Source organism: Triturus cristatus, chromosome 5_2 (assembly GCF_964204655.1).
Source record: "Triturus cristatus chromosome 5_2, aTriCri1.1, whole genome shotgun sequence".
Taxonomy (NCBI): domain Eukaryota; kingdom Metazoa; phylum Chordata; class Amphibia; order Caudata; family Salamandridae; genus Triturus; species Triturus cristatus.
The window spans coordinates 19,538,797-19,557,598 of NC_140588.1; the positions used below are offsets into that span (position 1 = coordinate 19,538,797).

Below are 18,802 nucleotides of genomic sequence, written 5' to 3' on the forward strand. Positions count from 1 at the left end.
CAACTGCCAAGCCATGTCTTTCCTGGACAGGAAAAGACACAATTAATGGACAGAATGCAGAACAAATCAAAACATTCACCCCAAGTCAAGAGATTTGGGTTAAATCCATCATTCTTTTGCTCACCATGCCACCCCAGTTTAGACCTGGCCATATGCAAATCAGTCTTGACCCTGAGTCTAATGGGAACAGTCCAGCCCGAACTGCCAAGCCAGGTCCTCCCTGGACCAGAAACAAGCATCCAAGGACCAGTTTTGGGGTTTCACCCCTCTTCAGCCAGGATAGCTTGATTCCAGTGGCACAGCAAGCCCAGGGCCCACGTCTGGGCATACCTGGCGCACTTAGGGCGAGAAAGCAAAAGCCACACATGTTTTTTTATTTTTATTTACAAAGTTTTATATAGCGCGAACTTGACCTGATGGTATCGGGTATCAGAGCGCTTTACATAGCCCCAGTTGCGTTACATGAGGACACATTCATTTTTAGGCACGGGGAAATTAAGTGATTTACCCAGAATCAGAGGATGTTCAGCGTCATTGCCGAGACTCAAACCTAGTTCCCCAGATTCGAGGTCGACCGCCCTCGCTGTTAGGCCATCTCCTCTCCCAATTGATGGACGGAACGCAGAACAAATCAAAACATTCACCCTCAGTCAAGAGATCTGGGTTAAATCCATCATTCTTTTGCTCACCATGCCACCCCAGTTTAGACCTGGCCATATGCAAATCAGTCTTGACCCTGTGCCTCATGGGAACAGTCCAGCCTGAACTGCCAAGCCAGGTCCTCCCTGGACCGGAAACAAGCATCCTAGGACCGGTTTCGGGGTTTCACCCCTCTTCAGCCAGGATAGCTTGATTCCAGTGGCACAGTGAGCCCAGGACCCACGTCTGGGCATACCTGGTGCACTTAGGGCGAGAAAGTAAAAGACACAGGACAGGAAACAAGCTTCCTGTGACCGGTTTCGGGCTAACACTCCCTCAGCCAGGCTAGCTTGAATCCAGTGTCAAAGTGAACAAGGGACCCACGTATGGGCATACCCTGCCAACTTAGGGCACAGGGCCAAAACGGATATGCCTATAGATGTGTCTGAACTGGGGTGGCGAAGTGAGTTAAAGAATGATGGATTCAACCCAGATCTGTGACTGGGGGCAAGTGTCTGAAAAGTTTCAGCGCTCCGTCCATCATCTCCTTGTGTTTGTTAATGAACTAGGGGGCAAATCATGGGTCATGTATATACTATATGTGGCTAGATTTGTATAATATATGGAAACAAAGTGTAGTCTATTAAATAAAACAAAGTTTTTTGTACAGCAGACATGCTGAACCCGCACATTTGTAGGTGAATTCATATATGATAATTGAGAAAATCGTGGCTCAATGAATTAAAATATTTTCCCACGATCACATCATTTAAAACCAGTTTATGCGTCAACAGCATTACAAATAGGTAGAGTAGATTATTTAAGTTACTAGACCTGCAGGTCTAGTAAAGTTTTTATGATTTTTCGAGGCCTGTTATGGAATAGCGATCCAGTTGAAAAAAAAGACAATCAGAGAACAGGCGTGGGAAGGCTTGTGTGAGGCTAGTGTGCTGGCTAATAGTTCCAAATTTTGGGAAATAGTATATAGTGCTTTTCTTTGCGGCTCAGCAAACTCTAGAGTGGATTGCACCATTGCCCCAGAGAGATGGGTTCAACACTTTGAAGGGATGTATGGCGGGGAGGACGTAGGGCGCCTAATACCCCATTGGGAACCTAGAACCAGTCTCATCTTAGATTTTTTATATTGATGAAGTGCTTAAAGCCATCTCAGATACAACAGGGGGGATAGCACCAGGCCGGAATGGGGTTCCCTCTAATCTTTACAAGACTGACCCCCCTGATCTTGGCTCAGATCTTGACACACATTTTTAACGTGGTCAGTGAGAGTATTTCCAGCTTCCTGGTCTAAAGCCATAATCTTCATTTTTTTTTAAAGGGGCAAGGGGCTACCCAGTTTATCGCCTCATCTCCAGCCTTGATTCTGCTGCGAAAAACATGGAGAAGGTTGTTTTGGAACGATTAACCTGCTGGTTGGATAATCATAACGTTATTTTGAACCTCCAGTACGATTTTAGGCAGGGCAGAGGGACAGTGGTTTAATGTGTCAATCTGCAATTGATAGTGGGAAATTATACCATAGCCAAGAGGGGTTGCCTACATATGGCCTTTATGGACCTAAACTTGGCGTTTGATCATGTTAACAGAGTCAAACTTTGGCCAATTCTCCTGGAATTGGGTATGGAAGCAGACATGGTGGCTTTCCTTCACACGTCTCACCTCAATCTTACCGCGTCAGCCAGGTATGATTCGAATGGTAGCCTGTACGCTTCGTTTTTTTTTATGGCAGGGGTGCATTTTGGCTCCCCTACTGTTGACCCTTAATATCAATAAATTAGGGGATGCCTTGACAGCAGCTTGTATAGACATACCCAGGGCAGGCACGAAACTAAAACCTGCATTACTATATGCTGACGATGCTGTGTTTCTCGCACATACTGCATTGGGCCTCCAAAATCTTTTGAATGTTTTTATCGATTTGATAGATTCCCTGGTTCTTTTCACTAATTTTCCTCAATCTCACATAATGACTATTGGGAGTCATAAGACTGTTGGGTGCAAGTTCTTTTGTAGGGGGGGCAGAGCTTACCAAGGTGCAAGTTTTAACATATTTGGGAGTGTTGTTTGAGGACAGAGTCTCCTGGGTTGCCCAAAGAACTCCCAAAAAGAATATTTTGGCAAGGGCCATTGGTGCCCCTATGGACTTTGCTCAGAGACTAGGGGCTAAACCTGTGTCTTCCCTTTTAAAGTTGTTTACGAAAAATGTTTCCCTATGGCAAGCTATGGCTGTTATGTGTGGGGTCATAAAGATGTTAGAGAATTACAGGTAGTAGAGAATACATTTTTGTGTCGACTTCTTGCTGTTCCAATCAGTATCCCCTCTTATCATTCATGAGGAGCTAGGAGTGGGTTATATATCTGATCATATTGCTGTGACTCCAATAACACGCTGGCTGACAAGCTGGCCAAGTTATGTTTCTACCCTGAACCATCACATATTAAAGGACTGTAGTGACTTTGAAGGAGTCCTGCATATTCCGTGGTTAGGATACGTTCAGGAACAGCTGACGAGGCAAGGCTGCTTAGATTTGTATAATAACCCAACACCTATATGCCCAGGTGATGTGCAGGTCATCAAGAACATGTTCCTGGCCAGGAGGTCTGGGGAAAGGGAAGATAGGGAACTTGTGAAACCCACAGTGTGTCAACACGCCTTGTTGACAACAAGTTTGAGGGGGGGGGGGAACCCTACCTGTCATTTGTCAATAATGCCCCAAATAGTTTCATATTGACCAGATTTAGACTTAATACCATACACTGGTTCCCAACAGTCCCAATTGATTTTTTCAAAGCCAGAAGCACTGAAACCTTGCCCATGTGATAATTTTTCAGAACGCGACACTTTGCATTTTAGATTTTCCTGTGATTTTTATTGCTCCTTGAGGCTTAAATGTATCATTCCACTGGTCAGAAACAACCAATTTATACAAGTATGGCCCGCATTGTTGTTTCTACAAACCTTACCCTCCCCTATGATTTGCTTTGGGGTTACAAATTTTTTTCAAATGCTCACAGATTGAGAAAAAAACTATTTAAGGACAAATGGACCCTCTACCAACCTCCTCACTTAGGGCAGTTTTTGTATTTATTTAAAAGTGGAACTTAATTGCAAAAGTCTGAATTTGTTGAACCTGTTTTAGAAAATGTACTAGGGCACTAGCACTTTTTATAATGTTGTGAATTCGCATTCTGCAATAAGTTTTTATATTTGTATTGATTTCCTTCCTTGCTGTAATTATGTACTCAGTATTTATGTGATATATATGCTTAATGTGCTTTTATGGTCTATATTGATCGAAATAAGGTTCTGACTGACACCAAGCCATTGCAGCCTTCTCAATTGGATGTTGTACTTTCAGCTACTGGTAACACTTAAAGCGTTCAACTCATATCCAGCAGCAATGCTTCCATACACCAACACACAAGATATGCATGTCGGGAGTGGTGCCACATCTGCAATTTCATTTCTATTTGGCCTTGATTTGCCTCCATAATATTCATCTTTGACAGGAAGTTTTTTTTTCTTTTCTTTGACAAGACGTTATTCGTACTGCTGAAAGTATAACATTTACAATGAATAATGGTCCACTATTTGCCTTACGGCTAGAGCGGTCGACCTCGAAGCTGGGGGAACGGGTTCGAGTCTCGGCAACGACGCTCAACATCCTGTGATTCTGGGCAAATCACTTAATCTTCCTGTGCCTCACAAAAAGGAATGTGTCCATTTGTAACGAAACTGGTGCTCATGTAAAGCACTCTGATACCCAATGTCTCAGGTCTAGTTCGGGCTACATCTATAAAAAAAAATGCCTTTCTTTAATGCACTGGGGAGATTAAGAAATTGTAATTGTCTAAGAAAATTGAGCCATATCCTTTAATTGACTGAGAAAACCCTGACAATGTCCTCAAGTTGAGGTCCTCTTCTCTCTGCAGAGCCCCTGGCTTAAAGGCACTGCAACCAGTAATGAAATGGGAGAGTCTTCTTACAAGCTTATCACATACCACTCCATAACTAGAGTTATTCGGATTGTCTAAAACAAAACATTCATTAAATGTATCTAAGTAGGAGTTTCTCAGGGATTTGGAACAAACTGATAGAAAACGCGTGTTGTTTGCAACACAGTGGAAGACATGGATTTGTATGGAAAAATGTTAATTCAAAGCTCACTGAAGTGAGTTTATGTCTATTTGTTGTTAAACAATAGCACATGTTGCTAATTGTTTGATATATTGCACTCTGCATGTCACCCTGCACCAATGGGTCTGCAGTTAAGCATGTTATAGATTACATACATAGTATAAATATGACATATTCCATCACTGTTTTCAGTGAGATCAAAGTCCGTGCACATTAAAGCATGCTTACTGTTTTGCAGCAAAGGTTAAAAGGATTTGGCTGTATGTCCCCTTTCATAGCAGCTGTTACTTCACATAAATGAGGCACTGAAAACACAGGCCTGTAATACGCCTGCATTTATTTTAAATCACTCTCCCCATCAATTCGCTACACACACTAGGGACCTAATAGCTCACTTTTAATAGTACGTACGGGTGATTTTCATTCTTTCAAAAAATTTGTCTGACTTTTTATATTAAAACATCGGTTCCGTTACTTTAAGCATGCATTTTAATATTCGTTTTTGCGGCCAATAGGTGCTTGGTGATAAATGCGGTACAAAAGGGGGTGGTGGAAAAGGGGGTGGTGATAAATGCAGCACTTTTTCATGGCAGCAACAAAAGGTTAGAAAACTAATTTAATGTGTTACGATCAGCCTATCTGAGAACTGATGGTTAATACCAACCTTTATGTTCACATTTCAAACTCAGGTCGCAGCAAACGAATCACCTAGTGATCACGTTCTCAATACACCACAAGGCAACCAGTGTCTTGTCACTTAATCATTTATCTGGAATAATGGGTATGTATGTGATTTAACGCTCATATATATTAGAAGGAAGCAGAAAGATGTACACAAAGCAAGAAAAACATCAACGAGGGAATTCAAGCCATATTCTCTCACTACTGTGAAAATACGACATTTCAAGATGTTTAAGAATAGAAACATGATCACGTTTTATAATGTTTTAAAAATACTGTGTCATCCCTATATTTTTGTGAGCGGCCTGCCACTAAGCTGGGAAGCGGCGACTGCACAACTCACAAACCAAAGAGACATGGCCTGTGCCCACTCAGTACAGCCATACCCAGCAAGTTCGTCCTTTCTCGGTCACTAAGATATACAAAAGTGTGTACTGTTTTACTATCAACCAGGACAAACATACAATTAGCCAGATAAAGTGCAGTGATCAGAGGTGTTGAGCACAGGATAGTTCAACTAGTCAAGGTGTTTAAGGCGAATCTCTAAAATGGGCAGTAACACATTAAGCAGAGGGGTCCAATACCCAAGTTTCACCTCTTAGCAATCTGGTCCAGGAAAAATCTCCATGTCCTATCCACTTTAACTACAAATCCCATTGATAATATAGTTTCTAGGTGGCAATAGCCTTCATTTCCGCTTTGGATTCTTCAAGCACGGGGCAATGCCATCTCTTTCATCCTTTGTCAATAAATTGCTATGCTGCTTCAGAGCCTAGAAATAGAACAGAATCCAATCTTAACCATTTGATAGTAAGTAAAAGGGGCAGGCCCTTAAAAGGGGTTTGGCAGTTATCACATGACACCTGGGTAGCTAGCTCAATCAAGGCTGCACTAAGCAGTATACTATAAACAAATACTTCCAGGTTCCAATACGATTACTATAGTGTTGGTAGGCAATACTAGCCTCAAAAACCACCAGTGGGTTATTATACTGCATAAAAGAGGTGAAGTAAAGTAAATTTTGAGCAATGACACAAATAAAGAAAGTATGCACTTTCCTGCCTAGCTGCATTAATTCAGAATTTGTGAACTGTAATCCAGCACTAGGAAATTAGCCTTACATCGCTGTAAATTCATAAACGTCAAAACAGTTAAGGAGGGCCTCGTACAACAGAGAGAGGCCCTTTCTATTCTGCAAATATCAACTAGACCCAAATGGTTCATCAGGGATGTGTGGGCTTCTGGTTAGTTAGGAGCCTCTTTCTCCGTTGCATATAAACCTCCCAATGAGGCCGAGCAAATTTAGCCTGTATTTCAAAGCAATTAATAATAGTCCAGGAAAGAAGGCCAACAACAGTTTGACCCCCTTTTTTTGCAACTCTGCTACGTTCTGTAAATATAATGGTTATCGCCTAGTTAGCCTAAAGTGGTGTCAGCTCGTGGGATTTGAGACTTCTGAGGATTTCTGTGATTGCCTAACCTCCTTAAGCTCTCGGCATCTGTTCGTAACCACATTTAGTTAGGTTTCTGAAAGTCCTGAAAACTCATTTGTTTCAATAACCCTCTAGTCCTTGCCTACATCAGTTTCTCTACTTAGGGCCCGGTTCCGATGTCTGACGGACCGAAATTCATCTGAAATCGGTTTGAACTGTCGTCGGTTCCAGCCCCGGATGAAGGATGCGACCGAACCCTGTTCAGTCGCAATCCTATACTTTACAATTGGAGCATGCATTCCGAACGGAATGCATGCTCTCATTGTAAAGAGCAGGGGGTGCAGTTCATCCCTGCACCCCGTGGCAGGCACCTCAATGTGGCCAGAGCCATTCAGCAGCCTTGCACCCATGGGAGCCCTGCTGGGTGCCCCCAAAGACAGATTCCCAATGCCTTTCTGTGTCTGAAAGACCGGCACAGAAAGGCAGTGGGAAGCTGCCATGGTAATCCCGTGGCCGGAAAGAGCCGGCTGAGGGATTACTGCAGGCTTTCCGAATGGCAGACGGGCTCTCCGAGACCTTCGGAGGCCATTCGGAAAACAGATTCCGATTTCCTTCCAACCGACCCCATCAAAATGGGTCGGTCGGTCGGAAAGGAATCTCAACTGGCAATTCTGATGCGGTTGGAAGGGCTCCGACCAACGGTCAGAGCTTTCCCGACCGCATTGGAATCGGGCCCTCAGAGTCTGCAGCGTGTCGACACCCACAGGTATTTGCACACACTACAAAACTCCAAATCAAATCTGGACTTAACACATTTCACCGGAAAATTTTAAAACAAGCTCAAAGTCAATAGGTCTCTCATTTTGGCTGCCAATGTTTCCAATGATTTAATTTAGCATTAGTAAAAAGAACAAAAATGCTTTTCGCCAATGCGGTTCAGCATAGACATAAAAGAAAGGAAAAGAAAAGTGTATTGTAACAGTGAGCCAGCATGATGATGTATGTGCATGCATGCCTCGCCACATATATGGTATGATTGGTTTTATTTACAGTTCAATGATGACCGATATCAATCTTGGAACAGTAAATTTAAAAATAAAAAAAAGAGCAGCCTGGCAGCAAATAGCAGCTGGCGGTAGGAAAGACCTTAGCATTGGCATAGCCAACATGTCTTGCCTTTTGGACCTCCAAGTGCTCAGAAGTGTAGCACATTATCCTGGGTGCTGTGACACCTGGGATTGAAGAGCTATACAATTACTACACACTGGGTCATGCAGTCTGATTGAGAAATACATGCTTGCCTCAGGAAACATTTATGGACACATTACATAGCTTTTTTAAGGCACAGACAGAAAGGCAAGTGTCTCGATGCAAGTCAACATCACTATACAATTCTGATTGGACTGTATCACTAAAGTATTGAACAGCCTGAAGAATCACCATTAGGGGTACTTATAAACATATTAGATGGTGAAGTAATAGATCTCAAGGAATGGAATAGAATGTGGCCACAGCTGCTGACTTGAGAAAAGTATTTTTGAGGCCTTGTGGGGCTTGCTTACCTCACCTTGTGTAGGCAACCCTCATCTACTTTTGGAATAATAGCACAGCTCAAAATTATTTCCAATGAAAAATATGTACACACCTATAACTATAGAAACTCTCCTTTGAAGGGCACTGATTTTACACTTATTTTTATATAAAACAGCTATTTTCCTGATGTGACAACACCAAATGTACAGTCCAATACACTGCAGTAGAAAGAAAAATGTAATCATTGCTACTTTGACAGGTTATGTTTTGTATTGAAAACATCTATCAAACTCTTTACTTTGGAGTGAAACTAAAACCAGAAACATTACACAAAACATTTAAATAAACATGAAAAATGAGTATTGGACCCGGCGTAAATTATACCAGAGGTTAGAGAATGACAGACATGCCATGGCATCGCACAGATTGTGCAGAAAAATATTTTCCGCCTTGCATGACGCACAGGGCCACTGTAACTATCTGACAAGGGAGGGTCAAATTAATGTCAAGAAAAAAGGCAAACTGTGGTATAATGCACATTTTGCAATAGCACGATGCATTATTTTTACACGTAACAAAGTCACTGGGAATAGGTTTTCACCCCATTGGTACCAGTTTAGCACCCAAATAAAGCAATAAATAACTAAATGCTGACCAGTCCGTCTTTGCCAAGGGCCCTCTACTGCATGACAACATGTCATCGTGTTTTAGTAAAGACGGATCCTAGCTGGAGGTAGAAGCAAGCATTTTACTATTAAAATCTGCAAATTATGAAGTTGATAAAGGATTATGTAGCAAATCCATATCTATGTGAAAAACACCAAAGCCGCAGAATCGCAAAATCAGGTGGATGATGATAATACCAACACTAATGAGAATAATAACTATTATTATCATTAACAGCATCAATTGCATTGTTGTTGATACTTTCAGTATTTACACCACACAATTGTCTATGGGAGAGGCTGCCATATGCAGGGGGAAGTGCACAAAGTGAGTTCAGGCTCACTGATATGAATATGGCTCAGCGGGTCCACCACACGCTGCAGAAATCTGTGAAGTTTTCCACATTATCCTTGCTGTTGAGTCCTAAAATAAAACATGCAATCAGTGTAGTATAGATGATCCATGTTAATGGAGTAATCGAAGACCATTATGTTACAGTGCTTACTGATAAATTGTATTGTCTTTAGCTAGCGCTCTACTGCCCCTTGTGAGGCTCAAAGCGCTTTAATTATGCATCAAAGAAGAGCTAATTATGTGACACAAGATGCCATTAAAGATTCACCAGATTCTCTGGCAACAATAGTAGGTAGCCCCATGCATATTTTGTATGTTTTTTTTTTATTAACTAATCATATTTCTGCATAAATCCCAGTTTTTGAACTACCAATCTCTTGCGTAATTGCTTGCTTTCATCGCCGTTATGTTGACTGCATACATGGTCTCTCGGAGGGGATGATTTGAGCAGAAGTGTCACATGACAAAAACAGCCACGAGGGAAGGTGTGTAAGATAACTTCTGCTTCAGTGTTGGCTTTCAATTTCTCAGGCACAGGCTCTTTTCTTTGTCTTTTTCTAACTAGTGAAGTGTGCTAGGAGCTCCCTATTGCCCTCGTAGTTTTTGTTGTAACTTTAAAGCCCCTGTTGCAGAGTTTGTTTTGTCAGACTGTTCGATCGTATGCTATGTAGCTACATTGTGCACTTTCTTCCTTTCACCACAAGATATTTCAGTGGTGTAACATTTTGCAGACGGTGACCACAGGCTACTCAAATAATCTTAATTAAGTGGCTGGACACCAGTGTCAAAGAAAAAACGATGGCAAAAATCTGTGGTCCAAGTGAGAGAGTCAGTGTGTGATAGATATAAAAAGGATCTAGTTGGTATAGTGTAGGGGGTGGCTTAACACCGTGTGATTCTATGCAAATTATTTCAATGTCCCATGCTGAATAAAATGCATACGAGTGTGTGCGTAATGTAACTAGTGCTCATGTAAAGCGCTCACTGAGTAGCAGAGCACCCCTGTTGCAGCAACTACGATGGGAGCACAACAGTTTGTCATTGCCGGCTACAGGCAATGAGGAAATTAAAGGGAGCAAGAGGATTGTAAAGAGGCAGGTACTGGCCATTCAGAGGAGTTAGTCAAACACCAGCAGGAAACAAAGGCAGGCAGCAAAGCAGGAGGAGTTGGGGGTTGGGAGGACGGTGAAATCCGCTCACTTCAAAGTCAGAGAAAGAGAAATTAACTCACGACTGGCATGTGATCTCGGTATTTGAATGCGCAGCAAATGTGAGGAGATAGCAAGAATTACAGCCCAGTTTACATAAACAAGCAAACAATAACACAAGCAGGGAAACACCAATCCAGTCAAAGGGTCTTAGAGAAAGGGAATAGTAGTTCTTAACAGATGATGCAATGCAACGAGTCCAGACAAGTACTGGGGCATTGCTCCATGGATTGAAATGGAGGTACAAATAGGAAAGATTAACAACTAGCAAGCAAGGATTTTTAAATGACACTAAAACAAACCAATATAAAGCAGTAAACCCACAAAGACGTATATACTAAATGATATTAAGTATATACAATAGGTCTCGAAAGCTTGAACTATTAATTTTTTTTTTTTTTTTAAATAAAGGGAAGAAGGTTGTTTATCCAACTGTACACAGGCCTTGAATGCACATGGGGCATCCCTTGAAAGGAGTTGACCTACCAAAAAGAATCAGGCCTCCTAGAGAGACCAAGATACCAGGTCTACAATCAAATATCATGGTGATACATTTCCTATACAATATTGCACACGGTGCATAAAATATATTTTTTTAACAAAAACGGCTACAGACCATTGAAACTTTTGACACCCATCATTTTAATCTACAGTGATGAAGTGCTCCTAGCACTCATTAACAATTCATGCTAACCTTTGTTTGCACTTCTGAGCCACTATTATTATTCTTTTATCTTTATCTAATGTTAATCAATAAATCAGATAAAATTACTCCCCCCTCAACTACCCAGTATCGGCTATCTGTGATGTTTAAGTACACTGTGACAGAAATAGACATTGAAAAGTAAAAAGGAAAATTATATATATACACACACACACACACACACACACACACACACACCCACCCCTCTCCAACATTAGATATTATTGAACATCAGTTACTTCATAAAAACTGAAATTATTATAAATAATTAAAATGCATTCCGTCTAGATGGTATATTAACAGCTGCCTCCATTCAATTAATCAATCAGGGAATTGTAAGCACGCTACTCACCCGTGAGGGTCTCAAGCTCAAGGCGCTGAGGGGGGGGGGGGGGGGGGGGGGCAGATCTGTTTAGCCAAAGAGACAGATCTTGAGGGTCTTCCTGAAGGTGTTCAGGGAGGGGGCACGTCTGATGTCTGCCGGTAGCTCGTTCCAGGTCTTGGCTGCAATGTGAAAGAAGAATCTTCCGCCTGCTCTGGCTCTGTGGATGCGCAGGGTTTCGGCCAGTGCGAGGTTGAAAGATCGGAGGTTTCTGTTGGGTACGTGGAAGTTGATTCTGTCGTTGAGGTATGTGGGTCTGTTGTTGTGTAATCATTTGTAGGCATGAGTCAGGATTTTGAAAATGACTTTTTTCCACGGGGAGCCAGTAGAGACTTCGTAGGTGTTGGCTGATGTGTTTGTGTCAGGGGATGCCGAGGACGAGTCTGGTGGCAGTGTTCTGTCTTGTCTGGAGTTTGCAGAGTAGGGACTTGTTGATGCCGGTGTAGAGTGCGTTTCCATAGTCCAGTCTGCTGGTGACGAGTGCGTGGATGACTGTCTTACTGGACTCAGGGGGATCCACCTGAAGGTCTTGCGGACGATGCGGAGGGTGTTGAAGCAGTTGACCTGTCGGTTCATGGTGATTGATGAGTCGAGTACGATGCCGAGGTTCTTGGCGTGGTCTGAGGGGGTAGGTGGGCTTCTGAGGGCGGTCAGCCACCAGGTGCTGTCCCATGCAGAAGGGGTGGTACAGAGGACAAGGACTTTTGTCTTCTCGGCGTTGAGATTCAGGCAGCTGTTAGTCATCCAGACTGCGACGTCTTGCATTCCTTTCTGGCAGTGGAGTTTGGCAGTGGTGGGGTCTTTGGTGAGGGAGAGGACGAGCTGGGTGTCATCGGCGTAGGATACAATGTTGAGGCCGTGTTGTCGGACGATGGCTGCGAAGGGGGCCACGTAGATGTTGAAGAGGGTGGGGCTCAGTGATGAACCCTGTTGGACCCCGCAGGTGACTTTCATGGGGTCGGAGAGGAAGGGTGGGAGTCTGATCCTTTGGCTTTTCCCGGTGAGGAATGATCGGATCCAGTCCAAGGCAGTTCCTGTCGTGTTGTCTGGCGACTAGTGAGCAGCAGCAGACGGTGTCGAAGGCCGCTGATAGGTCGAGTAGGATGAGTGCTGTGGAGTGGCCTTAGTCCAGGAGGGTGCAGATGTTGTCTGTGGTGGCGAGTAGGGCGGTCTCTGTGCTGTGGTTGCTTCGGAATCTGGATTGGGACGGGTCGAGGACAGCATTCTCTTCAATGAATCGTGTCAGTTTCCTGTTGACTGTTTTCTCTGCAACTTTGGCTGCGAAGGGGAGGAGCAAGATGGGCCAATAGTTCTTGAGGTCAGTGGTCCATTAAAAACATTTCCATGAATCGTGGAAAAAGATGTGCATAATCATTTTCTAACTGTGCCAACATTAAGTCAGGGGTTGAACTCCTCAGAAGAGAACACTCTCTACCCATCATTGCACCCACAATGAAATTATTCACTCATCGGTATGCAGTAAACCTTTGGCCATGCTCCTCTTTTACATCGTTGGTTTGCACTTTGTTACCCTACAGTTTGTCACTGAAATAGAGAGTAAACCCTGCGAAAATAAAAGCGAGTAGGCTTTTGGGTGGATTACATAAATGAATAAACTACCTTTAAAAATAAAGTCTAATAGAGAAAGAGGAAGGTTTGAGTGAGGTGCCTGGCTCTGGTACAGCTGGGGTACCGGTTAGACCCTTGAACCCAAAACTAGCAGTTTTCATGTGGCTTCTGTCTAATCATTGACACCCTGACCTCCTGAACAAGAATTAAAGACAAAGCCTTAACATTTTATAAATAAAAAAAAAACAGGAGGGGTGAAGAAAAAAAAATGGATCCGTCTAGTAGCCGAATTGAATTGCACAACATAGAACCAGAAAACATGAGATCAACCCAATCTTCGCTGCTTGACCTATTTAATCCCAGGAAAATATTATATTTCATTGTGCTTTCTTTTTCTTTATTCTCACATAGAGAGCACCTTCAAATAAGTGAGTTCACAATGTGCTCTGTACAAAAGCCTCTCATGTTTGGCTTAACAGACTATAATGCTGCTCCATGTGTAATAAGAATTTAGGCCACATATAGTTTGCACAAGACAACACATTTGCCTCTTACATCACTAATGACAGTTGTCAGAGCAGTGGGAGCATGAAATGTTTCTAAGTTGGTTTAAAACTATCACTTTTAATAAATGCCTCTCAATGCCATGAAGCAATCTGATTTACTAAGGTGAAATGCTTCCACATGTTAATGACATACATTTTTTTTTTTTAATTTTGAAGAAACATTATCATATTTTTACATGAGGTTTGTTGCGTGATTTACATGCCAAACATACCTATGGCTCGGCTCGTGCACGAGCTGTTGGAGCCAAGACAGACACACCTATCTATTTTAATTTGTTAGCTCGTCCACCTCCAAGTATAGACAGCATACCTGCAGTCTCTATAAGGTTCTGGTTTTACAGGTCACTTTGACTAAGATAATTCAAAAGGCTATCCGCACACAAACAGCAACTACTTTACAATCATATTCCTTTTTTGACAAAAGCACAACACTAGTGAAACAAAATAACAAAAACAGCTGTTACAGAACCATACGTTTCACCTTAAACCCAAAGCTGCTTCGTGGTAAAATATATCTGGTGAATGATTAGCACATTAATTTAATGCAGCTCTGGCTCATGAGGTTGAGTTTCATACCACTACAAATAAATAGAGTGCTACTATTACCAAAATTAATATAACATGTTAGCCACTTCGGGAGTGGGAGTTTGTCGTCCTATGATCCAAACCTATAACAAGCAAATGATGCACAGATCTTAGCAGCAAACGCTCAGCTTCACTAAACTTCTCTTCTCGCATCAGGTTTAAGAGATGTATGTATGTGGTATTTGTAGAATACGAACCTAGCCAAAGGCAGCTGAATAAAACTGTAAAATTCCGGTCGTTTATTAAAATCCACAACATAATAACAACGTGTGCATTTGTAAGCGTTCTAATTGCATACGCAGAGGTTGATGGGATCAGACTGTGAAAAAGTAATGAACACGCGTACCACGTCTTTGAAGACCAATTAAGAGTATCGAGACAATGGGTAAAGTAGAGTTAAGCAGCCCTGACAGAGCAGACTGTTTAGACCGCAAAAAATGTGTGCTGGTAACTGCAAGAGTTGTGCGCACTGTCAAACTGGCAATCGGGAGTGAGTAGAACATCTGAAAACGGGCAGCATCACTGACAGAACTGCGCAAAAGAAACTTATGCTGCGTTATCAGAGTGCGACTAAAGGGACCAGAATGAGAAAGATAGGACGTAAACACAGACGTCAACAAGTGAAGGGTCACGACTCCTGCACACAGAGCCTTGCTGGAGGAACCCCAGCAATGCTCCACTCGTTGAACACACTCACCTTCCTCGGCGGACTCCATGGCTTTGGTGTTGTAATCCAACTCCTGTGTGCTGGCTTGCAGAGCCCAATGACCGAGTGCACTGCAGGGAAGAGGTGGATAGGGTATCCGCTGTCGACGCATTTACGTCACCGCAACGGCTAAGCCTCGTACACCAATCACAGCAGTCGCCACAGCTCCTAGGCTTTCACTAGTGTCAGTGAGATTGCAGGGCCTGTTACAAAGAACCAATCACCATCCAAGGCAGGGGAGACCCTATAGGTTGAACGCGGAACAGGAAGAGGATAGTGTGTTTGAGTGCTTGGGGCGAGGCTTGAAACACAAATATCCAGGACGTCATCATCATGAGACTCGTTCGTCTCTTTTAAAGCCACAAGTCCAAAACCATTGATTCGGGACTCAGAGTGAGTATTGTGTATGTTTACCGCTGAAAAGAAAAATGTTTGATGTGGGAGTCTCACAAGGCAGTCCAAAGGTTAAAAAAATTGGATTTTGCATCGCAAGGATTTGATCTAGTATAACGAGCGGTACTGTCAAAGTTGCTTTAGTTTTTTTAACAGAAGCACTGTGCACTTTAATGTTTATACACCGTTTTATTCGCTGACCAGGCCTAAAGTTATCGGAGTGCTAAACTGGAGAACCTGTTCACGCTATGCATTTTCTTCCTATTTTTGTGCACAGGGAGGTTAAGAGATTTGTCCAGAAACACAGGCTTTTAAACTGAAGCCTGAATTCGAATCCCGTTCAGGATGTTGCAAGGTGGGTGGCACTAGCCACTGGGCCACATTTCCACGCACTATTCGGTTATCTTGCTGAACCTTATGTGATCCCAAATCTCAACGATCCCGAAAATGTACCCTTGCTACTTTCTGGAAATCACATTGTGTCCCATGACCGTGGACTACGGTAAAAAAAAAGTGTAGGTTTTCAACAAATTAAAGACTAGGAGTCATTAAGGGGCAGGGCTATGTGGGGGTGGGGACTGTTGAAGATTGGAGCTTGCAGATGGTGCATCGAAAGGACCTTCGTTGTTTTTTCCTAAATGTGAATGTTCCGTTTGGTCCTCGAGAACGTGGAGTAACATATTTTCGTTTGGCCTAGAAAGGGTTTTAGTTTTCTCGCCAGCCTCACGTTCTAAAAATAATGATATATATAATGTTAGGTCTTTTAGTCAACTATATTTATCAGTTGGTCTGTTCCAGTGCCATTCGTATTTTGCTTCTGTCCTCCAAATCATGTAGCAATAGGTCAGTCCAAATCATTGACTTGTCTTACAATGTGAGTGACTGTTTTTCCTGATTACATGTGCATAGTGGTCTGGAAAGGAGTGCATTTTGCTACCAATGTTGGTGTGCCTGTGGTGCAGATCGGAGCTTCCGAATCCCCTCTACTTCCACGGACGGAGTGATTTCACAGTCACACGCGCACACACACATCACACGCTGGTGGGGCCCATAACACCAACATTCATCCTACCACTCTATCCGTGCCATGTATAAGGGAAACACTTTTCAATACCTGACCAATCTGCATGTACCCTGAGGTCAATGGCATCAACTAGTTGCTATAGATCTGGTGAAAACATCTTATCACTCTAAAGATTCAATAAACATGACAATAAAATAACCACCCGACACAGTAATTCAAACAGAATATTGTTTATCTAAAATTGTAAGAAAAGCCAATTAAATGCAAGATCATTTCTTTCATATTTACCTATTCTGGCTAAAAGTCGTTTTCTAACTCAGAACCGGTCCTCATCAAAATAGTTAAAGTTTCTAGCCGTCATGTAGAGTCACCGTCCTCTCCGTCAGCATCGGGACCTCTGATCATCAGTTCGGGAAGAAGTGGCGCTAGACCTCTCTAGTCTACTAATATTTATACCAAATTTACATTCCAAATGTTGCAATCATATCTTACAAAACAGTCGAATGGCGGAAATTATGTCGTCTTGGTACATTGGGATACAACAATAGTTTTTCTCACACATTGATAGTCTCAAATAATGAATAGAAATTAGGAGTCCATAACTAATTCGTTACTTCTACGGATGTCTCTTTAGGATAAAATGTATCTCATTCGTGGGACCATTATAAGTTCATCAAGTCGGTATTTGGATTGGCAACAATCTTCACGTTCAGGGGCGTTTGGCATCTCTCCCAGACTTGTCGTCATGATCATGGCTTTTCAGTTCAATAGGAGGGCAAGGTCGCAGTCAGCGCGAAGCCTCCTGTCAAATTTCTACTCGAATGCAGGCTGCGGGTGGTAGCCATGTTCTAGCAGGCCACATTGGTCAACTTAAGTAAAAATGAAACACAAAACATAATTACTGCACGGAAATGATTATACAGTGTTATTCCCCTGCTAATTCCCTTATGTGTATGTATTTATCTAGCCATTTGCGACATCAAAAGCCATTAATGCATATTAATTATAAGCGCAAAACTTCATAACATCACATAAGCAACATCTATTCTGTCAATTTGCTCATCAACTTAGTTCACTTATTACTTTAGCCATGCAATAGCATTCCCACGTGTAATTCTTCTGTTAATAAGGTTGGTTAGACCAGACTCGACAAATCTTTAGTAATTATTAATTAATCAGTAGTACTTTTAATAATGACATACGAAAATGAAACAGATATTTGGGTTTAAAGTAAAACCCCAGCTCCATCAATCCCCCCTTTGGTGATATCTAATCACCACAAAAATCAAAACCCCAAAACATCAATTTTAATTTCCCCTTTTGAAGAAATTCAAAATATCTTCTTGTTCATTTTTCAAACCCTTGTTTCCATATCATCTTCTCTCTTCGTTTCTATATACATACTTTCCCTCAGTTCTTCTAATTCTATTTCTTGTGGATCTCTTTCTGGTTTCTTTTGTCTCTTTTTAACATTTTCTCGTGTTATTTTCTTTTTATTTCTTCTGTATCTACAACACATACACCCTAATCTAAGAATTAATAATGCAACAATTACACACGTTAATGGAAATAATATCTTACCAAAAATGGTACTACCTATTTTAGCTACAAAATTCTTAATAGCAATCATCTTATTAGCCATTTTAGTCTAGATACTTTCAGCTTCCAGTGGTACTAATTCTTCATGCAAATCAGTAATATTTTTGATATAGACCTTTAGATCTTTGCTTTCGTCAGGAATGTAAGTGCAACAATGTTGAACTTTCAGCATTCCACAGACTCCACCTTCTTTTGCCAATAGAATGTCAAGGGCAAGTCGATTTTGCATCGCCATAGCGCGTAAAGCAACCATTTCAGTATTTACCAAAAGAAAGCCTCCAGCGGTGCTTGTTGACAAGCGATCCACCACTGTTGACAGCTTCCGAATGCCAAATGCATTCAATGAAATTCCCACTGCTGGAATTAAAGCTCCAAAAATATCTCCTACAATTTCTGTCCATGTTTCTCTTCTATAGCGTGTTAATGGATTAGTATGTTCAGCATTTTCTACTCTATCCATGTGGAAAATCTTTGGAAAGACCAGGCCAACACAACATGTGCCAAACCAATGGTCAGGCAACCTGTAATAAGCCTTGTTCCCACAAATATAATACACTCCCGGAAAAACTGGATCTTCTCCTCCTCTAAATCCCCATCCGGTTGCA

The 18,802-nt window shown here is 42.1% G+C and overlaps 1 protein-coding gene across 1 annotated transcript in view; it reads right to left on the reverse strand.

Moving 5' to 3' along the window:
- The window catches only part of MARCHF6 (membrane associated ring-CH-type finger 6), a 1,340,093-nt gene extending 1,324,622 nt beyond the window's left edge, over positions 1-15,471 (reverse strand). Inside the window, exon 1 of the mRNA XM_085606770.1 lies at positions 15,173-15,471. Within this exon, the coding sequence (XP_085462896.1) occupies positions 15,173-15,293 (121 nt within the window). The 5' untranslated portion in view covers positions 15,294-15,471. The remainder of the gene's footprint in view (positions 1-15,172) is intronic.
- Positions 15,472-18,802: the final 3,331 nt, after the last annotated feature.